This window comes from Brachycentrus maculatus, unplaced genomic scaffold (assembly GCF_059751285.1).
Source record: "Brachycentrus maculatus isolate JH-2025_06_01 unplaced genomic scaffold, ASM5975128v1 h1tg000386l, whole genome shotgun sequence".
Classification (NCBI taxonomy): domain Eukaryota; kingdom Metazoa; phylum Arthropoda; class Insecta; order Trichoptera; family Brachycentridae; genus Brachycentrus; species Brachycentrus maculatus.
The window spans coordinates 480,001-505,169 of NW_028281135.1; the positions used below are offsets into that span (position 1 = coordinate 480,001).

Genomic DNA, 25,169 nt, shown 5'->3' on the forward strand with positions numbered 1-25,169 from the left:
AGACTCCCCCACATCGCATTGTACGGCCAACCCCATGGTAGACGACTCCCGGGCAGACCACCAAAGAGATGGGCCGATAGCTGGGAATCGACGTCGCAGGAGGCTAATCCCTCTTAAAAACAGGCCGTAAGGCCTACAATAAGAAGAAGAAGAAGAAGAAGAAGATTTTCTTATTGTCTAAATACTTGTTCAAAAATCTGGATTATCTCCAATTATAGGAGTTATTTTTCAATTTTTTTTTGACATCTCAATATAGATTATAAAAAAATATGGAAGTCTGGGCATTTATGGGGCTTAAGTATTTGGACACACACAACATGTTGTAAATAAATTATCTGATCAAAATATAAGCTAAAATAATAAAATGAAAAGGATATATTCTGGCGTTTCTCATGTATGTGATTAGAATCCAGGATTTGGACCTCACATACAACTAAAGAGTTTCTACTCTAAAAACTAAGGTTCTTTATCCCACCGATAGATGTTTCCAGTGAAAATTCTAGTGATTCTTGTACATCACTTCAAAATTGGATCATATATATAGGACATCCAATAATTTGAGAAGTTAGAATGTCAATCAATTTTTTTCATCTATGTTGAGATATCAAAAAATAATATTCTTTACTAATACTATTATGATATTACGAATAATATGTCTTTTAAGGGTAAATGATATCTACTTGAGAGTCCCTAAAAAGGTTTTCTGCTTAAAGGGACCACTTGGGAATTCTGTGGAAAAAGTATAAACAAACAGCCACTAATGAAGATGGATTGATTTTGTTTTCACATAGATCCACTAACAAGTTTTTTTCTCTTCTTTTTATTTAGCTATCTGCTTTTCAGGTTATAAGAAACATTTATTCACGAAAAATAAATCTGAAAATCCAGAAAAGTTAAATCCTCTTCATATTGTATTGTGAAGAAAATATCATGATTCACAATGTTCTGAGTGTACAAATAGTATCATGAATGTTTTTCGCAGATACTTTGTGGTACATTTTATAAACTTTATAAAATTAAACAACTTTGTTTTAACCACTTTTTTGAATTATTAGTACACTTTAACCTACCGGTTTCGACAAGAACCTTGTCATCATCAGGATGTATTAAATTCTAAAACATTAAAATACTCATAATTAATTACATTCCATTACGAATAACTCCCACACACTCCGTAAAAAATTCTAAAAAAAATTATATCAGGATTTTTTACGGAGTGTCTGGAAGTTTTTGGTAAGGGGATGTAATCAATTATTAGTATTTTAATGTTTTTAATGTTTTAGAATTTAACAAACCATGATGACGACAAGGTTCTTGTTGAAACCGGTAGGTTAAAGTGTACTAATAATAAAAAAGTGATTAAAACAAAGTTGTTTAATTTTATAAAGTTTATTAATATTTGTTCACAAATCTGAGTTTTCTCTACTAAGGAGTTAATTTTACATTTTGACTTCCCAACATAGATGAAGAAGAATATAGGGTTTACGATCTATCATAGGCTAGTTAAGTGATCATATTAAACGTTTGTGTCCTGTTATTAATAAATAATATCTGCGAATTATATAGTTAATATCGGTATTACCAATTAAAGCACCAATCAATGACAGTGTTAATATTGAATAAACAGAAAATTTATTTCATTTAATTGATTCGCCAGTCACTTTGTGGTTGATATCTATCCATTTTTAATTATAGTTTTACTTAGTTAATACCACTATTTCATAAAAATCTAAATCTGATACTGTGTTTGAAAGTGGTGCGGAATGCTTCTAAACACGTGTCACAATAGATTTTAAGAAATAGTGGTATTTACTAAAAAAAACTTAAATTTTTACAAATTGTATTTTTCATCCAAAATTTTATACCGTTGTATTTTTTGAGATGCTTTCTCTCTTTCTTTCTATCTCTCACACTAAATCTCACTTTTTTTACACATCATGTAACTGTAAATTTTTTATAAAAAAAATGGCTGCCATATTTTTAGAGCTTAGTTGATTTATATATATGATGATAGATAAATCCTTTCATCATTAGTTTTCATTTAGACCTCATATACGTCTCATTAATACTAATGAATAATAACGAGGTCTGCCTTATCTCTCAGATTTCGTTTATAATATTCGATATTACGTTAACTATATCATCGTTGCTTTCACACAATATTAAGAATTAATTACAAAGCATCTTTATTTATTTCTTACTATGAACTAAAGCAGCTGTAAATAATCATGATGTCCGTAATTATACTAATAATAATCATGATATTTTTACTGTACAGAATAATCATGATGTACAGTAAAAATATCATATTTTCATCTATCACAGGTAAAAACAAATCAAAAATCTCCAAATAATTTAAGGAGATTAAGATTTTGTCCGCCTCCGTAGTGTAATGGTCAGCACGCTCGGCTACCGTTCTGGAGGTCCCGGGTTCGATTCCCAGGGGGTTCAATAAATATAAGTGATTTTTTCACTCTAATATTTATTTCATATTACCCTGGACTGGTACCTGAAGCTGATCACCTGTCCTTCATATGTTAACGATCAGGATAACACTGCGTTTGTATAATGCAGTGCCCTATGCACCATTGAGGTGCAGATTAGGGCTTGAAAAAAGAAGATTTAGAACTAACGAACATTTATGTAATATAAATTATTGTGTTACTCTTTGTTGCAAAATTTCCTCCACATGTAGGAATAATATAATACAAAACCATTTTAAAATAATTATGATAAAAGTGTTTTTATGACGCATGTTATATAAAGTAATGCCTTTATTTCATTGTTAAATCTTCTTTCTAACATAATGTATAAAGACACCTCGTAAAAAAGGCAATTTTATGGGCTGGTGGAAAAAAAGCTTGTTGCCAAGGAATCCTCACAAATAAAACCAATTACTTTAAAAGCCCTTGAAAGTTGAACGCGGCTAGAAGGTAATCGCGCAATACCCGCATGTGGAACAAAAATGAAAGCTTTTCAGGAAAATCTGTGAATGGAGCTATTTAATTTTTTTAATATATTTTTTAAACAACATTTTGAGTGTGTCCAAATAAATTATCTGGTCAAATTATAAGCTCAAATAATAAAAATGAAAATGGTATTTTCTGGCAATTCTCATGTGTGTGATTATAATCCAGGATTTGGACCTCACATACTTATATAAGAGTTTCTGCTTTGTAAAAAGCTTCTTTACATCTCACCAATAGAGTAGCATGGTTGTCAATAATGGGTAGAATTGGTGAATGTTACACGTGTGTAAAGTGACCACTTAAACCAGCCTATGACGGTCGTCAGCCCCGTAAATGCCCAGACTTATACAGACATATTCTTCTTCATCTTTGATGAGATGTTAAAAAAAATATTTTTTAAACAATTAACGTCAAAAAATTGACAAGGAATATAGTCTTCTAGAAAAGATTATACTCTTTTACTTTAGATAATAATATTTATCAAAATACCGTCATTTTTACAAAATATCGTCCCCAGGATGCTTTAATTTTTTTATCATATATTTTTTTTATACTTGAAACGAACTTAAATTTAATCTTAATATAACATATAAGTGCTAATCAAAACGATATTAATAAATAATACTCCACAGAAAAAAGATTTGAAACCAATAATGCTTGAAGGAGGAGGCTTGAATAAGGCTTTGAATTTATAATTCAATTCTTATTTTCATTTCAACACAGCTTTCTTTATTGCATCGATAGTGTAAGCAGTAAATTGTGTCTTAGCCTTGCATTATTTCCTTATCATTAGAACATCTATTAAATATCAAATCATCTACTTAAGACATATCGCTCACTCCTTTCAAGAACGTCATAAAACAAAAAACTTGATTTTTCAGGAGAACGTTTTTTAAGTTTAAAAATATAACACAATGTATTAAAAATAAATATCAAGCCACTTATTGAACTTTTTACTGTGCAACAGATCTTTTTAAGTAAAACCTGAAGGTTTCTTCTCCATTTTAAAAATATTTAGTTTATTGAAAAAAATAATTTAAAAATACCTTTTCTTTGAAATGCAAAAACAACACTTTCTGCCCTGTAGCGGGTAAATATTAAGTTAAAACTATGCCGCTTTTGCTGGGATATAGTACATTTTTTGGGCATTCCGAAAATATGCACAAATGAAAATTGACGATTTTTGATATATGACGTTCATGAAAGGAGTGAGCGATATGTAAGACCGATTGCCACATATGGGATGCACAGTGGCATGCAAAGAGTTTTTAATCAGGTTAGGCAGTAGGGTTGGGTAAGGATAAGGATAGTAGACACTGGTCGTATTTCTATTTAAAAACGCAAGGTATCCAGGGTAGGCACTGCTTTTCTGCCTATATAAAATGCACGCCTCTGGGGATACAGACCAAATCAGACACAGCGAGCACCAAATCTTTTCTAAAGAACTTTAAGAAATGAGGAACATTGGGGTACATAACAAGAAACACGTTAAGAGACTGAATAAAGAACATGGATATTGGAAAAATGTTAAATACGGAGGATCTAGTCAGATGGGGAGATAGCGCAGACGATTCTGGAATGCCCATGTCAATAGAATTCAATAAAATAGACTGATCGAATTTCTCTTCAAGACAACCCACACGGGAGAAGACTACCTGGATGACCTCTAAAGCGAAAGCGTGACAGCTGCCAGTCCATGTCGCAAAAGACGGATAACGAAACAAACAGATCTAAGGATCTATAAGAAGAAAGAAGAATATATCATATTATTTTTTGACATCTCATCAAAGATGAAGAAGAATATGTTAGTCTTGGATGTTCTATATATGTATACGAATCAAATTAGAAACCTTGTTGTTGAATCACTAGAACTTCACAAGAGACATCTATTGGTGAGATGAAAAGAAGCTTTTTATTGAGCAGAAACTCTTTTATTAGTATGTGAGGTCCGAATCCTGGATTATAATCACACACATGAGAAACACCAGAAAATATCATTTTCATTTTTATTATTTATGCTAAATAGTAAAATTTTATATTATTATGGGAGTTAATTTTCATATTATTTTTTGACATCTCATCAAAGATGAAGAGGAATATGGAAGTCTGGGCATTTACGGGGCTGACGACCGTCATAGGCTGGTTTAAGGGATCACTTTACACACGTGAAACATTCACCAATTCTACTCATTATTGATAACCACACTACTCAAATTCTTGGAAGTTCTATATATAAACCAATTCAGAAACATTGTTCTTGAATCACTAGAGACATCTATTGGTAAGATGAATATATTATTCTTCTTCATCTTTGATGAGATGTCAAAAAATAATATTAAAATTAACTCCCATAATTAGAGATAATCCAGATTTGCGAACAAGTATTTTAACACACACAAAATGTTGTAAGAATATATCATTTATCAAAAATTATAAAAGAAACTTTAAATGTTTATACCGCAAGCAAATACAGAAATATTTCTAAGTGTCTCCAATCTACCGTTTTATTTCCAACAAATGGTTTTAAATGTTTTCCTGTAATATTGGTTTTAAGGGAAAAGAGCTTTAAAACGATACAATTTTTAGAATGATGATAAAATGGAAAATGGAAAGGTTTTTGTATTTATTTTTTCAAATGTACTGTTTTTATTCGAGACAACCTAAAATAAATCCATTTTATTGCATCGGATTTAAATCAACAAGGGGTGAACCAAAAAATACATACAAAAGTTTTCTGCTTTAAATTCGAAGCTCTTTTATTTTCAGTGTTGTATATTTAGGAGCTTTGAAGCAAAGTGTGTTCATGTATGTGTAAACATATTAACCGTTTTAGTGGTGGGATTTTTCTTATTTGTATGATTAAATTTGCTGAAACTTTTATAACAAAATGGTTCATTTATTAATATAATGTACATTGTTAGGCAAAAACAATAAATTTATTTCTAATTATTTATTCTGTTTGTATCTAAAAAATAGTTGAATTTATTTGTGAATATTATTGGCAAATCAGAACTTTGCTACAAAACCTCCCAGCTCTGAAAAATCAAGTTACAACAGAGTGTTGGTACTGACATTGATGGATGGAAACAAAACGTGGAATTTATTTATTTATTTATTTAAACTTGTACAGAAAATAAATAAGTACATTGGCGGGGTTATTGCTAAAAAGCATTATCTTCCAACCAACCAAAAATAGACTAGTGATATTGATCAAAATGTTTGATACCATATATAGCCGTTTGCAGTCTGAGTGAAGATAGTACTCGAACATTTAAAAAAAAACATAAATTACAAATTAACATATAAAAAAATCAAAATTACAAAAGATGATAATAAGGAAGGCAAAGTAAAAAGGAAGTTTAAGGAAGGAGGTAGAGGGAAAAACTATGAGAGGAGGTTTGATGGACAGTTAGGATTATAATGATAAATAGTAATGTCTCAGACGTTTCTTAAAAGTTATTAGAGAAGGTGCATTTTTACGCGGAGAGGTAATTCATTCCATAGTCTGGCCGCTTAGACAGAGAAGGAATTACTGAAGAATGATGTGTTATGGCGAGGAATGGTAAGTTTTCTTTCTTGGGAAGAACGAAGTGATAGACCATGATCTGTGAAGTATATAAAATTTTCAGCCAGATATTTAGGTGCATTGGGGTTGTGAACAATATTATACAGTAGCGTGAGAGATTGAAGATTTATGCGCTGGTTGAAGTGAAGCTATTTTAAATGGCAAAGGAAGAATGAAAACAGAGTGAATGCGATCCCTCAGACGAATGTATGTTAAATAGTTATATGAAAAAATTAAAAATGAAGGTATCAGAAAGTAATGTTAAAATTTATTAATAATATCTGAACTAGGATAATTAAAAAGATATAGAAAAATTCTCTAAGGTGGTTGTTTCGTCCAATGGTACTGGAACACTTGTGATGAGGAAGACGGAAACGCTCAAATGAAGACAATTATTTATTTGTCAAAAATTACAAAGTTATAAGGGTGAAAATAACAAATTGACACCAATATATCGAAAATTATAAAACACTTATTAGGGCGAGAAGAACAGAAATAATAGAAAGAAGAAGAATAGAAAAAGAGCGAGCGCGACGTGTACACGTTTGAATATTAATCTAATCTGAGCACACAAATATTGGCCCTCTACCCCTTATATACGATTTTAAAGGCGTTGCATGTGGTGGGAACAATATTGTATACATTTAAAACATAATGAACTGCCTCTCTTTGTTCTTCTCGCCTTACATAATCTTAATTTCTAAACATTAATATTATATTATCAAAATATATCCTTAAAAAATACACAATTTTTTATGGCACATGCAAAATTACATAATATTTTCAATATTCTTAAAGGTAAGACGATGTCTATTCGTTGCCTAGGCCAAGTTGTGTTATCAATATATTTAAATTGGGTGGAATATAAAATAAACCTTTGAATAAACCCATTTGGAAGAAACAGTGGTATGGAATGGATAACGAGAGAATGACTAAAAGAGTTTATAGAGAGTTTATAGGAAAATGTGAACAGGAGAACAGATGATGAGGGTCAAAAAAGACTTGGCACGACCAGATCAATCAGAATCTAAAATCTGGTAATCAGAGGGCATGTATGGGCGTGAAGGAAGCTATAAGTGCATGTCAGGACAGAAGAGTGTGGCGTTCTATCTTCTCTGCCAAGCCCTGCAGTAAAACGGCGTGATGGTAGAGAAGTAGTAGTAGCAGTAGTTCAAACTATGGCTTCATACGATGCCGAAATAATAGAACATTTATGCATATTTTATTTCTTAATAAACGAAATTAACAGTCGTTTTTATATAAAATAAATCAAAGTTAGCAAGGGTGCGCCTACGTTGTTTTTTTAGGGCGTCCTTGAACTACTTAGGTTTTATTAATTAATTTATTTTAATTTATGACATAGCTATTTGAATGTTTTAGTAGGGCTGACATCTTTATTAATGTTAATAAATATTAACACTGCTATAACGGTACATTAATGGAGCGTTACAACCAAATTAGCTTTTCTGATTAAAAATCCATAAAAATATTACATTTCGCAGAGAAATTTAAGACACTATGTGAACAAAATAATTTGTGAACAAAAATTTGAACATACAAATACTGTAAATAAAAATATCCATTCCAACCCCAATGGTGCATAGGGCACTGCATCATATAATAAACGCAGTGTTATCTTGATCGTTAACACATAACACAAAGGTGATCAGCCCTCTGCTTCAGGTACCAGTCTAGGGTAATATTGAATACAAATCAGAGTGAAAAAATCACATTTATTTATTCAACCCCACCCCCCTGGTAATCGAACCCGGGACCTCCGGAACGGTAGCCGAGCGTGCTGACCATAACACGACGGAGGTAGACAAAAAAAATTACAACAGTCGAAATTCTGAATACTAATCAGGCTTAAATATATACTTTTAAATATACTGTATTTATTACTAAAGAATTGTAAGGCTTTATTAAAAATTGCTTTCATAAAATGAAATACCTAAGTACCTACCAACGTATAACTTCCTTCTCGCTTACAGATATTAAAAAAATCCCCCAGGATTAGCCATCCGCTTGTTAAAATAATATTACTTTTCTGATTATAAAATTTGATGTAATTTTTCATCACCTTTAGAGCAAGCGTAATAAAATCGTAATAAACGAAATTAATAATAAAATTAATTCGTTTAATAATTCGCGTAATATTTTATTGAATTTCAAATTATTATTTTTTTAATATACACGGTAAAAAATACAGTTTTGTGTATAAAACATACGTTTCTTTATTGTTCAATTTAGATATTTTGAGAAAGTACATTTATTAAAAAAAAATATTAATATTTCGACAAAGATGGAAAATACTTTTTTAAGTGGGAATATGGAGGTTTGTTCATTGTGGAAGAATTACCAACCTTCCATAATTCCTCACCTCAAATAGTTTCATCTTTGTTAATTTATCGATAAAAATAAATATAAATCCATAAATAAGTGTGTGTATTATTTCCCGAATTATTTTAAATAAGAGGAGATTTCTGATAACATAATTTTTTGTCACTTAAACTAACCAATGACAAGGCTTACGTCAAAGTTTACTCACATGAACTGCGTCACGAGTTTGATCAATATATCTAGGGGTTCCGAAAATTGAGTAGTGTGGTTGTCAATCACAGGTAAAAAGGCGAATGTTAACCGTGCATAAAGTGTTCGCTTAAACCAACCCATGACAGGTGGTAAGTCCTGTAAATTCCCAGTCTTCTATATTCTTCTTCACCCATGTAGAAATGCCAAAATGTACAATACAATATTGTTTGTAGTTAATTTATGATTTAATTAGAAAACCATCTGTCCGCATTTATTACGCGTAATGAATTATTCAATGGACCATCCCCTATTCGGGGTAGTTTTGAGTTAATAAAGAGCTTAATATAGGCCAGGGATGGCGAATGAAGGACGTGAGGGCCACGCAGTGACTCGAGTGAGAAATTATATCACCCCCTTGAACTTTTAGATTTTAAAGCTTTCATTCAATATAAAAATTTAAAAAAACGCCATCTTGAGTAAGTCTTGCCTCGTAATCCACTAAAAATCTGATAAATCTAAGCCACACAGGGAAAACTGAAAAAAAAACAGTGCTCATCAACTGTAGTGTTTACTATATGATCGTATCATATGCTATATGATCACACAGTATAAAAAAGTGAAGGACATTGGTACCATAAACCAAGCTAAGATACAAAATGCCGAACCCTCCTCTATGGAACGGTAGGCCTGCTGATGACAGTCAGCAGTCCGGCTTCTCCTGAGGAGTTTTACGTGGTTTGTTCCCAGTAATGAGCAAATGCTGACAAGTTCCTGATTGGCCCACACTAGATTATTCCTCCTGTTCCCAACACAGATTAAATTTTTTTAAAAATTAAAGTTCTATAAACCTTTAAACCTTGTACATAACAAGCAAGGTAAATACTAAATGCAACTCCTATCTAACATATGTGCTGTTCCCATGACAGCGTTTGGAAAACAAATCCAAACATCTAATTACCTTCACAGATATACTGCAAGTAACACAGCATAGACTTTTATCACAGATAAAATGCCAATAACATAGTCTTTATATAGTTTTGATTTAATTACTCAATTTTTGTTAACCGTGAGATGGATTTGTTTTTAAATAAATTTGACCCACTTGCGAAAAAGGTTCGGCACCCATAATATAGTCAATTTTGGGTAGGACATAAACACGAGAAGGGTGATATAATAATTAGACATCCATCCCCCTTAATGAAATGCTGCAAAGCAATGAGTTGTTTATTAAAATCAATGTTAAATTAATAGTTATTTATTAGATTATGAAGTTCTCCTTTTCTCGCTTTATTTTTTTATTATTTTTAATTACAGACTTTCAAATAATGATCATTTCTATGATTAAGGTGTGTTAAGATAGTTTGGCCGTGTGGAACGAATGAGTGAAGAAAAAACTATAAAACAGATTTATGATACGAATGTAGTTCCAAATAGGAGCAGAGAAAAACCGAAAAAAACTTTCTCCGACCAAGTGTTTCAAATACTTGAAAGTGGTATTCGAATAATCACCCGGTATGTATGAGGAGATACATGAATATGGAAAAGGCGAAAATTGTTGCAAATATATAGCGCTATGGTGTTCTATTCTCTCTGCCTACCCTTACGGTGTAGCGGCGTGATGATTAGTTATTTAGTTAGTTAGTTAAAAAATTTAGAAGAATATGTTTATATTTTTATTATATTTCTTTACAAATACAAGAAAAATCCCTACACAAGAAAATCGAATTTTAAGGGTGTGTATCCAATGAATCTCCACATGCTAAACCATCATTAACCATCCCTTTTGGAGGCTTTATCCCTGATTAATAGGCCTATTTAATAGTAAAATTTCCTGCCACGATAAATCAGACATATTCCTTTGTCTTCCATTTCAATGTAATCCTCTTAGGATGTACTGTACACCTCACTTAATATCATAAAATGATATGAATGTAAGGTCTGGTTGAAGATATCATAAATAATTCCGCCGTGCTTTCTAAATATTAGCATTTCGTTTAGTGGAGAATGTGGGAAAACGTGAATGTCTCTTAAGTATATTCAAAGGATTAACAGCTTCGCAATTAACCTTTGAAATGCTGAAGGTTTGTCAGCTAAGTATCCATGTTTTTTTATCACCTCTTCACCAAATTTTTAGACTTTTTAGATTTTTCTAAGTACTTAAGTTGTCCGCCTCCGTAGTGTAATGGTCAGCACGCTCGGCTACCGTTCTGGAGGTCCCGGGTTCGACTCCCAAGGGGGGTAAAATAAATATAAGTGATTTTTCACTGTAATATTTATTCAACTGTTACCTGAAGCGGAGGGCTGATCACCTTTCCTTCATGTGTAAATGATCAAGATAACACTGCGTTTATATGACACAGTGCCCTATGCACCATTGGGGTGCGGATATGGGTTTTATTATTATTATTACTTAAGTTATAATATCAAAGCTGTTGAAGAGTATTTTAATTTTTATACTCTTTATTATTTATTTTATCAGACACTGGATTTTTCACATTAGGGATAATAAATCAATACATATTATAGGTATCTCAATTTAAGACGAAGAAATCTATCTTTTTGGTGAACGTTACACAAATGTATAAAGTAATGGCTTAAACCAGCTAATGCAATATCATGAACATTAAAATGTCAGACTTCTTTCTAAGTGGTATTTTTAAATGGAAAACTATTATGAAATCACGATTTCATTTCTAATAATTCTAAATAATTTTGTTCAAATCCTGTGGAGCATGCGTGTAATATAGCCTTTATCACATTTTGTGTGATTATTTTGTATAAGTTAAATGAAATAGTAAAAAATAAAATAACCAAAAATAAAAAACAAAAATTCATATTCTTTATATCGGATTATAAAATTTCTACATGCTTCAGCACAATGAACATTGTAAAAATTAAATTAATAAAATTTATATATATATTTTTTTATAATATATTTATGATGTAATAAGCTCAAAACACTTACCAGATTTCGGTAAAAAAGAGACGTCGATATCCGTGAAGTTGACATTTTTCATTTTCATATACCTATACAATCCTTCTTTAAAATCCTCCGTTACTCCGTTCGCATTATCACTGTAAATCTCCCCACTACACTGCTCTTTTAAGAAAACGACAACTCGCGAGGCGACACTGCGCGCGGCGGCCCAATCGGAGGGCTTTATTCTCGACACATCATCCGGCTCGGCCCCGCCATTGGCTAGCACCAGCAGGGCGAGCAGTGGCGTAGTCAGATTTATTGTGCGGGGTCCGGCCATATGGAAGTTGATTAGAGACACGTCATTTTTGATATTTCTTCATCTTAGGAGAGTCATCTGAAAAAAACAAGCATTTACATTTTAAAATGAATTATTACTTTTTACGATTTTTAAGATGGTTAACATTTAACAGTTTTTAAGTAGAGTCCTTTGATTGTTTTTTTATGACATTGAGTCAAAGACACAAGTTCTAAGAAAAAAAAATATATTTAAATCTGTTGTCTAAAATATTATATTTGACCAGTGATCGTTTTTCGTCGTTACCGTCATCAAACCAGTCTGATGATGTCAAACGACGACGAAACCCGGTTACTTGTCAAATTAAATATTCCTTCTCCGTCTTATTCCTCATTGCTGAGGGTTGTGACCCTTGCAGAAGCAATGACTCTTCTCCAGTTATCCCTTGACTACGCTGCACGTAGCGCTCCAACCACCGAGGTACCTGCTGCTGCTCTCCCTCTCTTTCCCTCCAGGCTACCGATCACAACTAGTCGTTCCAGGCTATCCTCGTTCCCACGCGCAACGTGTCCAAAGAACTAGAGAATCCGTCGGTTACAGATATTGGCCAGAGTCAATATGGCCATAGCCAAAATTAAATATAATATATGTGTAAAAACTATATAAGTAGTTGTTATTTTATTTTATATAAATAGAAGGCTCAAAGTACTGTTAAGTTTATCTACATAAGCCGTTATAATATTAACTTCCGTATGCAATCGATACCCAGGTAGGCATTTGCCTCGTTAATTGATTCGGCAACCTTGTAGTAATATCTATCCATTATTAATTTAAGTCTTATTTGGTAAATACCACTATTTCTTAAAATTTCATGTGACACAGGTATTTGAAAATGATGCGGAATGCATCGAAACACGTGTCAAAATATATTTTAAGAAATACTGGTATTTACCAAGTAAAAATTGAGTTGAAAAAGGTATTTATATCGTTTATTTAAATCTCGCCGAAAGAAAATTCTTCAGCAACCTTCGCAGCCGTTTGGAATCTCCAATAATTCATTCATTTTTATACCCCTCTTGGTATTTTCTCGAGACGGGTAATCCCTAAGTGCAAACTAGTGTAGGTGGATTCAGCGATATGAGAGTCACCACTCAAATATTATATGGAGTTGACTGACTCCAGTTCTCGGAAAATATTTTTCTTCAATTTTCAACAGATTTTTTGCTGTAACTCAAACCTTATCTTTCAAGAGTGAAGAATCTGAAACTTGAATGAAAGAAACTATCTACATAAATATAATTATTTTCAGTAAGGTAACCCTTAATATTTTTTCTTGGATATTTTTTGCTTATTTTTTGTGGAATATTTTGTAAGATTTATTATATTAATAAAACACAAAGTTTGTTTTAACCACTTGTTTTAAAATTTTGACATCTTCAACATGATAAAAAATAGTATGTTAATCTCGGTATATACAGGGCTTATAACCTGTCATGTCAGGTTATAAACCCTCACAAACACTCGTTCGCTACTCTGCTCAACTTTTCGCTCTACAATAATAATAAATATGGCTTAAATTGATATGTATATATATATATATATATATATATATATATATATATATATATATATATATATATATATATATATATATATATATATATATATATATATATATATATATATATATATATATATATATATATATATATATATATATATATATATATATATATATATATATATATATATATATATATATATATATATATATATATATATATATATATATGTAATAAAATAACTAGGTACTTACCTATACATTTTATTAAGTACCTACAAATAGTACCTACATAAAACAGTTCTACCACCAGATGTCGCATGCGTCGCTCAGAAGAAAACAAAAGACTTCCGATAATATTATTGACTGTCAGAATAAGATAGATAGATAGATAGATATAAAAATTATTATAAAGATAAATTAAGAATAAACTTTAATTACAAAGCAACACATTGTTTATTTTATTATTATACACCCACTTTACATATTATTTACACTTAATTTTCAAAAGGAAAATATTACCACGTTATAAAACGACAATTTTGTTAATTAGAAATGGATTATGAAACATTAGATGTATTAAAACAATTACTACAATATGTTCGGAGTGAGAGAGAAAAATTAGAAGATGATCAAAGAAAACGATTAGAAGATAAACAAAGAAGACGTGGAAATCTAAGAACTAGTGATAAAATTAAAGATAAAAGTCCATGTAAGATTTGTGAAAATTCAAATAAGGGAACTCGATATCACTCTGAAGCAACGTGCTGGTTTAAAACAAAGCAGGATGATAAGATTAATAATAAAAATGAAGATTTACAAATTACACAGAAACAGTGCTTGAAGAATGAAAATAAAAATAATGTGGAAAAAAATTCTACAAAATATAAAATAAAACATACTCCAGAAAAGAAGAATTTCGAAGCAGATTGTATGAGCAGGAATCCAGTATTAGAATCGAAAGAAAATGCAAATGAACAATTAAAAGTTGTAAATTTGGTTAAATTAGAAGATATTTTAAAAGATCAGAATAAAAACGAAGACATACAAATAACACAGAAACAGTGCTTGAAAAATGAAAATAAAAATAAAGTAGAAAAAACTTCTACGAAAGATAAAATAAAATATACTCCAGGAAAGAAGAATTTAGAAGTAGATTGTCTAAGCAGGAATCCAGTATTAAACTCGAATGAAAATGCAGATGAACAATTAAAAGTTATAAATTTGGTTAAATTAGAAGATACTTTAAGAGATCAGAATAAAAATGAAGGAATTCAAAAGAAAAAAACAAATGGATTGAAAAAAAACTGTGTCTACTTTAAAAGGGTTAAGAAGAAAAAAAAGAAAGAAAAAAAAGAGCGGAAAAAAGAAAAAAAAAACTTTATCATATCACTAAACTTATACCAGTCCCTTCACTACAAGAAGATGATCCGGAGGACGAGTGAAAATTTTACTATGAATTTTCATCCCCAAGGGGGGAGATGTAATAAAATAACTAGGTACTTACCTATACATTTTATTAAGTACCTACAAATAGTACCTACATAAAACAGTTCTACCACCAGATGTCGCATGCGTCGCTCAGAAGAAAACAAAAGACTTCCGATAATATTATTGACTGTCAGAATAAGATAGATAGATAGATAGATAGATATAAAAATTATTATAAAGATAAATTAAGAATAAACTTTAATTACAAAGCAACACATTGTTTATTTTATTATTATACACCCACTTTACATATTATTTACACTTAATTTTCAAAAGGAAAATATTACCACGTATATATATATATATATATATATATATATATATATATATATATATATATATATATATATGTATATATATATATATATATATATATATATATACATATATATATATATATATATATATATATATATATATATATATATATATATATATATATACATATATATATATATATATATATATATATATATATATATATATATATATATATATATATATATATATATATATATATATATATATATATATACTGCACCGACTGATAGATGTTCGCAGGTATGATCTTGTTGAACCCTTATTTGAGTATGTACTTGAACCAACCCTAATTAGATCCCATAATCTGTGATTATAATCCACCTGACGGTACAATAATGTCCATAAAGATTGATAAAAAAATATCTCTTTATCTGTGAAGTCACTTCCATGAAATCTTTTCTGGTCACACAGCAATGGGAGGAAAAGGGGTAATTTCACCACAAAAATCTCTGTAGGATTTTCTTTAAAGCTCTGTAAAGTTATAGAGGCTTCTGTCTCCTCTCCATATAAATTCAAGCTAACTTTAGAGTTTTGCCATACAGCGTAAAAAGTCAATAAGAAAAAGAACTACGAGTATATAAATCAGGGGTGTAGTTGAGTTACTTTTTATTATTTTTAATATTTAAAATAAAAATAGTAAAATTAGCTCTCCGGAACAAATTCACCTGTTCAAAGGGTATCTCAACTAGAGAAGAAACATTCGTCGTTTCTTTTATATGAAAAAAGATGGAAGCATTCCAGGGCTTCCGACATAGCATTTTGCTTAGTTTAATTAATCACTTTACACACTTGTGTAACGTTTGCTATTCTGCCCATTTTTTAACATCTTTTGGTATTTGTGAAAAAAAAATTGGTCTTCTTATTGATGTCTTTCGAGGAAGATCTATTGCAATCGCCTGGTTTACAATATGTTCAGGTTCTCTATGTCCTATGTGCCTATACTATCTCAATTACCTTTTCTCTACCTTTCTATTGATGCCTGTTACACCCAGGCTTCTACGATTGTGTGAACTCTTTACTTTGTCTCTAAGAGACACTCCAGCTGACCACCTGAGCATTCGAAATTTCAGCAGTTTCTAGTTGCCTAGAGTAGGTGTTGTACATCGTCCAGTATTTGGAGCCATAGTGGAGAGCGGGTCTGACAATAGTATTATCTATCTACTTTATATATTTTTTCATAATTTAAAATATTATATATTGTAACAGCCGTCGTGTTTGTTAGTAAAAATACTTGAGGATTGTAACACAAGATTTATTTCACAACACAATCGCAATACGGTTTATGTATGATCTACATTGGTCTTGATCCAGGGAAGAAGTCCGGGTTGCCAACGGTTATTTTCCAGCACACGTGTTCCATGCAACATGGCGGGTATCCATTGGCTGACATCATTCCTCAATCCTTGACATCAATGTTGCCATGTTACAATATATTATAAAATAACACTTCATTCACCCAATATAGTTTCAACAGAAAGCTATTGATGTATGTTACACCAAGGCTTCTAGGAATACGTGAACTCCTATTATTGTCGTCTAGATAGTGTGGTTTCAAATTTAAATTTAATTTACGCCTAAACATAATGTAATAAGGAAGTCAACACATTTACTACAAATAATTAATTGCACGCTAGGGATTCAACATGACATCCGTACAATGTTTTCAGCGGACAAACATCCCCGCCATACAAAAGCATTCAGAGATCATCGCGATAAATATTCCTCTGCGTCCGTCCGCTCCAATCCACTTTCACACAATAACACCGACTACAGCCCTGGTCGCGGTTGAACAAAAACATTATTTCAAATCTGTGTTCTCACGCGTACGGAAAAAAACCCAAATATTCCCGTTTTTCACTCTTTGAATCCTTTATTTGTGTGTTCACCCCCAAATATCAGATTTTTGCACGTGTCGACACGGCGTTACGGCAGTAAGTGGAAAAGTTTATAGAAGCAGACGCGTCAAGTGACCGTTTTATATTTTTCATAGTGCCATACTTTATTTTTCCAAATTGTCTGAGGAACGAACAACCGCATGGAAAAATTTGAATTTAGTATTAAGCATAAAGACTGAATTTTTTTATGTGACTGTAATTTAAAACATTAAATATTTTATTAATTTAATATATCTAATATTTAATTATGTGACTTCTGGAAAAATTAAGAAAATTGTTGTAAAGCAATAATTTTTAATCACATTTCCCAATATATCATATCATTTGACCAGTGAAGATTATCAAAAGGTCTTTAAATTAACACATTCGAGATAAAAAATATTTCACATATCATTTACACATGACAGCAAAGCCAATAATAATATTTATACAATATATTTTTTTAGTAAACAAAAAAAATCACGGTAAGTTTAAAAAAAGGCATACAAAAATTATATCTTGTTTCAAAAAATATAGAGGTATAAATCACAAAATAAAACAAAATCACCAATAAGCATCATGTTACATAACCCGAATTGCCTAAATCTAGTAATGCATAGATGAAATACCACCATGGTTTTAAATTTAAGATTAATGAAAAATATACCCCGTGTCGTTTTGAGCTTCATTTATCAATTCCAACTCGTTATCTGGGGAAAAAACATCAAGCACAAGTAGGTATTCCTTTGCCAAATTACTCGTTAATAGCGACATTCGTAAGCCGAGGTTTTATTGTATTATCGCAATTATTATCGCTAAGTGGTGTTTTATGCAGAATACACCCTTTCTTGCGGTAAAACGGCGGATGTAGAATTCTCAAAGTGAGAAGATTAGAGGCCTTAACTAATTTAAAATAAACGACACGATGATTAATGAGTTATGTAGAGAAAATGGGGGGGGGGCAAAAGTATGTCAGTCTTTCCCAGCTTCATGCTTCGCACCCCTTGCCCAAAGCTTTGACTAGCCCGAGTCGAAAAAAGGCATTAACCTAGATCTGTGGTCTTCAAAGTGTGGTGCGCGTACCCAGGAGTGGGGAGGGGTGTAACACTTGCATTAAGGGAGGTTTTAAGGGGTACGCCACATTTCTCCTCAAAATACTTGTCCTATCGCATACAAAGTGAAAACAGAAAATATACGAGTATTGCAAAACAAGTACTATTCCAATGACAAAATTATAAAATTTTACGTTTGTAAAAATAACTGGAAGAGGGACGGGAGGGAGGAAAAGGGGAAGTCAAATATTTTACGTGGGAAGGTTGTGAAATTATCAGGAAAAGGTTAACAGTTCTTTGGCTTTATTAGAGGTTTAAATATAAGTCACTAGTGGTTTCTAGGAGAGACGAATCTATAAAGCGCTTGCCAGACTACGTGGGTATTCACATGATTGCGTCTATGTTGTTGTCACCACTGTAACCATCAATATAAAGACTAATTGTACGAAACGTGGGTCACATCATGATGCACACATGAGCGCCGATAATGTCATGTTGAACATATTAAAATCCCCATATTCAATCGTTAACTAACTTTGACGAACGATCAATATTTGTTCAGAGTTTGTTCTGCTCGTGGGAAGCGCTAAGGTGTCAGTTACTCCAGTAATTCGACTGGGAACTCATAAATATGAGTGTTTCAAAAAGCTGTATACATCGCAGCTGTGAAGGTTAAAACACCCCATTCTGAATCGATTCACCAGCTGTGGGCTTACATAAATAACCCTTGTCTTTTATTTATCACCAGAGCCAGAACACACTTTATGAATATCATTTATAAATGTCATGTACAAGTTAATATGTAAAATTCCTCAACAGAGACATGTGCCGCGAACTGACGAATAATATATGGCCATCATTTTTCACTCGGAAAAATATTTTTCCGGACGTGATAAAGGAGTCTTTTTCATTCGGAAATTTACATATTATCATAAGAGCGTATGAAATCGATCGTTCTTAAGGGGAAGTTTATCAACCACTCGACTTCAAAATATTGATTTCTTTAAAAAAAATGCGTTTACCCGCTTGTGATTTTTTCAATCCTTTTAAAAACATATTAAATTATTTTGCTTATTTTCCTTTAAAATTCGTTAAGTGTAAATAATACTTTATATTAGTGTAAAATAAGCTAATTAAAGAAATAAATAAAATAAAAAACTAGAGTACCTACTCCAAGAAATCCAGTGATGGTTTTAGAATTTGTATTTATTTATTTAATCGTATTTATTTTATTGGCAGTGACAGGGACATTTAAAGCTATTTAATGTAACTTTACATTCAAACTTTGCAAGAGTAGTGTTTTAGGACGTCTACAGCTTCTGTATCAGATCCGGAAATCCAGTAGAAGCTTTCAATGTCGAATCGATAAATGTTTTTTTTTACTGGAACGATCGAGAGAAGCATCAAATATTATGAAACGTAAATAAATTGTTTCCTGGTATAATACGATAAGTATCCAATATGTTTTATATTTTATTTTAATAAAAAATGGATCCCCGGTGATCCCAAAATCAAATCCTGTATATTGACAGATTTCCCGAAAGACCTATTCCTTTTTTTATTTACCGAACTACATCCTAAAATATATTTAACTATCAATCTAGAATACAAATACTTACACAACATTCTTGTATTTGAACAGAGAGGTTATGAAAACACGTGTATCTTTTTTTAAATACATGTATCTCACATTTTTTAATATTTGCGTACTTTGAAATAAGATTATAGAAATGTTATATGTTTCAATGGACCCTTGAATTTATAGTCAAACAATTATATCTTTAGGGATAAAAACAACATATACTCGTATTTACATCATTTTGAGTGTGTCTAAATACTTGTTCACAAATCTGGATTATCTCCAATTACAGGAGTTATTTTTCATACTATTGAAAAATAACTCTATAATAAAAATGAAAATGATATTTTCTGGCGTTTCTCATGTATGTGATTATAATCCAGGATACGGATCTCACATACTAATAAAAAAGTTACTCCTAAATAAAAAGCTTATTTTCATCTCAACAAATAATAGATGTCTCTAGTGAAGTTCTAGTGATTCAAAAACAAAGTTTTGAAATTGGTTCATATGTATATAGAAATTGCAAAAATTTGAGTAGTGTGGTTTTAAATAATGGGTAGAATTGGTGAATGTTACACGTGTGTAAAGTGATCAGTTAAACCAGCCTATAACGGTCGTAAGCCCCGTAAATGTCCAGACTTCCATATTCTTCTTCATCTTTGATGAGATGTCAAAAAATAACATGTACTCGTATCGTGAATAGATTTCGTTCAATACTCACTGATGCATAGGTACTCAGATTTCATAATTTTACAATCATAAATACTCGCATTCACTTGTTTACTTACAAAACTATTTATGGTAGTTGTTCAAATGGTTAACCATAAGGAAATAATGTAAAGCCAAGATAAGAATTATCGATAAAATTAAGAAAGGTGTTTTTAATAGTATAGACGTGGAATGAATGAGGAAAGAACTATAATAATATGAGGTAAATGTAGTTGGATGTAGAAGCAGAAAAAGTCTGAAAAAAACCTGGCATGATCAAGTAATTCAAATTCTTGAAAATGGTCAGGTTAGGAGTTGGAATAACCATGGCATATTCATGAGAAAATCAATGAATGGATAAGAGGAAAAGAATGTTGTAAATTACTGGGTAGTGTTGGGTTTTATCTTATATGCCAACCTCTGTGGTAAACATCGTGATGGTTAGTTAGTTAGAATATAAATCGAAAGACAAAAGATATTACCATAATACACTCATCAACATCAAGTTGACTCAAAACGATAGGAAATTTGTTTATATTTTTTTCACAACTTTTTTTTTCACTTGAACCATTTTTTCTATTGTAAAAAGCTAGCTTACTACGCTTTGTAAGCTAGCTTCAAGGTCTGTTTACATTATTTCTTGAAAAAAATATAGATTTAATACTATAGTTACCATTCCGTGACAATATAGCTTTTAAAAAAATAAATTTTTATTGCACTGAAAATGTTTCAGAATCCGTATACATTACATAGATTGTATACGATGATGCCCATTTTACTTTAGTAATAGGCTCCTTTTTCATGAAAATTTATTGAAACTGTCCACTGATTGTATCGAATCCTTTTTTTGTCAACATCATATTGTCTTTAGAATAATTTTCTAGAAGTTGCTATAAACATAACTCTAACCTACCCCTTCGCCCTTGACATTTTTCTAAGAAAAACATTGGGCATCAATTCACCCCTATTGTGCTATAAAATTATCCGCATTCCCTCATGCGTATTCACTCCACATCAATACATATGTAGAAATGAGCGATTTTTTTAATCGAAAAATTTGATCATTTATAGCCGATTGCTTACATTAATTATATTTTAAGTCACGGTTAATGATTTTTTTTTATTGTTGAAATACAAAATATGGGAGAAAACCACTTCCATTTCATGTTATGAATGAGTTGTTAGTAGAATTCTTTTTCTTGAGTTCCCATTTTGCTCACACCAAAAACCTCACTCAAATGCAAAAACAAAACTTTTTGCCCTGTAGCGGGTAAATATTAAGTTTAAAATATGCCGCTTTTGCTGGGATATGGTACATTTTCTGGGCATTCCGAAAACATACACAACAGAAAATTGTCTATTTTTGATATATGACGTTGTTGAAAGGAGTGAACGATATGAGTTTACTACAGCCATCTATGTTGGATTAAGGAAAGCTTTTAATTATGCAGAGACTCTTTTATTTGTATCAAGGTAGAAACCCTGGATTTTATTCACATACTGAGATCCGCCTAAAAACATAATTCTTTTTTTTGTATAACAAAGCTTATAATTTGACTAGTTATTTTATTTACAACATTTCGAGAGAGTCAAATACGTTTGCATTTGTTTTTGAACACACTCACAATGTTGCGATAGTGTATTGGCTAAACTATTCTAAAAATAGAGGCGGAATATGCGAATTGGTCCAAACACACGTATTTTAGAACGCAGACCCCGATAATTGGGGACATTTGGCAAGAGAAAAATGAAGTTCCATCGAAATAACAAAGAAATAAGTCGGGCGGCGCTTTAGAAGCCTAAATTAACTCAATTTGAGTTGAGCCAGGGCACTCCGTGGCGCCGAATGCCTCGAGCCGCCATTTTGATTTTGATTTATGGCGAAAAATTTTCCCTACGAACATTTCCAAGCCAGCCAAACGCCTAAGTAGCTACCTACCCCGCGAACTCGTTCAAGTTCAAAGTTAGAACTCGGGTAAAATACTTTTCGTGTAATATGCTAATTAATTATTTATCCGATCGATGGCAACACTCTTCCCATTTTTTTATTATCGTTATCTGCGCTTTTCCTTTAAACCTACATACTTACATACTTGTAGATGTTTATTTTAAAATTAAACGCTTATTAACCATCACGCCGCTTCTCGTTGGGGTAGGTAGAGAGAATAGAACGCCAAATCACTCTTTTGTTGTTCATAAGGCACCACATCAAAATAGTAAAATGTTTATTAATGTAATGATGATGACGGTTACTTCAAGTGGAGAAACCCAGATTTGTGAACAAGGCTTTGGACACACTCAATAATATTGCGAATAAAATAATCTAGTCAAATTGAAAGCTGCATACAAATTGAAAATCATGTTTTCAGGCGTTACCCAGAGTATAAAATAATCCGGTAAGGATATTACATATGTCTAAATAAAAGCGTCTCTGCTAAATAAAAGCTTTCTGAAACCAACCATAGATAGCTCCAGTGAATCCACACATAAAGCATCATGAGATTTTAGAAATATATAGGTTTTTATACAAAAATATTTATTTGAGCCTAAGCAGCTTATTACTAGAAATAGGTATCAAATTGTGGTAGATTGGGTTCGAACCTAGAAACTCTGACTCATGAGTCTATGACACTAACCACGGGACCACAACCCGACACAATTCAGCCATGTCATATTTGATAACGTGTCATTAATTAATTTCTTTCGTACAATTTTATAAATTATTTATTAACTAATTAAATAATTATAAATATTTTGTCCGCCTCCGTAGTGTAATGGTCAGCACGCTCGGCTACCGTTCTGGAGGTCCCGGGTTCGATTCCCAAAGGGGGTAAAATAAATATAAGTGATTTATTCACTGTGATATTTATTCAATACTACCATGGACTGGTACCTGAAGCGGAGGCATGATCACCTTTCCTTCATGTGTAAACGATCAAGATAACACTGCGTTTATATGACACAGTGCCCTATGCATCATTGGGGTGCGGATAAGGGTTTTATTTATTATTATTATTGTAAAATATGCCCTCTGTACGGAAAAACTCGGTAAGGGCACATTTTTCTTAATTGTTATTATGTATTTGATGAGATAAAAATAAATAAAACTTATAATATTAAATTAGCGTATAAATATTACTGCTTCATACCAGCACAATAGTCTTTGTTTTAACTACAGAAAATGTGTCTCTAAAAGCTCCACAGACTGGTAATATAAACGCAGATTACATTAGCATTAAAGGAAAGGTTTTAATAATTCTTTCCCACTAAGATACAAGAGGTAAATTTCATTTCTCCCCAGTTTAAAGTGAAATTCAGGTGATAAGGATTGCCTTTAAAATTGTAGTTGATTTTGCATACATTTTTTATAAACGTTAAGAAAAACATTATTTGTAAGTTTAAAGTTGAAAGTGGGAACAAAATACAACGTCTGAGAATTAATTTAAATGGTTATCACCAACGTCCGTAAGATATTTCACTATATTATTTCATTATTCAATTTTTATTTATGTGCAAATTTAACATGGTGAATACTTTTTTTTTGTTTTAATTTCACTTGCTAAACTACATCATTGAGTTTATTTTAATTGGTAAATACCAATATTTTTGTGTTAATTTAGGTGTAAAATACCACTATTTATTATGAAAATCTATGTTTCGATACAAACAGCATCATTATCACCCAATACCAATCTGAATATATCAAAACACGCATATCATAATAGATTAGATAAATTTTTAATTTAAAATTTAGAGACAAAACCACAAAGTGACTGCCGAATCATTAATGCCTTTTATTTAATAAAGTCTTTACTAACCCAGTAGCGGATTAAGTATTTAAAAAGCCCCAGGTGCATTATTGATGCCTTGATAAACCATTAAAAAAGCTTGAATATGATACAATAAATAAAGGAAATTTGATAATTCTAAAAGCTTAACGCAGCAAGTGAACCCGTGTGGGGCTCGGATTCCGGTGGAGAGGGTTGGATTGTAATTGCTCCGATAATCAAATAACCCCACTGATAAATGAAAGCCTTCCCCCAACCCTTAGTGTACCTTTTATAATATTTACCCTCAAATTCTTCAAGTAAAATTCTCATAATTGCCAAATTTTCAGAACCCGATATTTTATAAATTAACGTCGTATATTTCATTCCGTTTGACAGTCTAAAACAATGAAGGGATCAAATTTAAATTCATTAGACAGGTTAAACAAATATTAATTACGTAAATTTGATTCTGTCTTCGTTCATTTATTCATTTGAATTTTTACGGGAATTAATAATATGATAATTTATC

At 31.4% G+C, this 25,169-nt stretch overlaps 1 protein-coding gene across 1 annotated transcript in view; it reads right to left on the bottom strand.

Annotated features, from left to right (window-relative positions):
- Window positions 1-12,323, bottom strand: part of LOC148303107 (uncharacterized) — a 155,840-nt gene extending 143,517 nt beyond the window's left edge. Inside the window, exon 1 of the mRNA XM_088270433.1 lies at window positions 12,032-12,323. Coding sequence (XP_088126559.1) covers window positions 12,032-12,323 — 292 coding nt within the window. The remainder of the gene's footprint in view (window positions 1-12,031) is intronic.
- Between the last annotated feature and the right edge of the window lie 12,846 nt (window positions 12,324-25,169).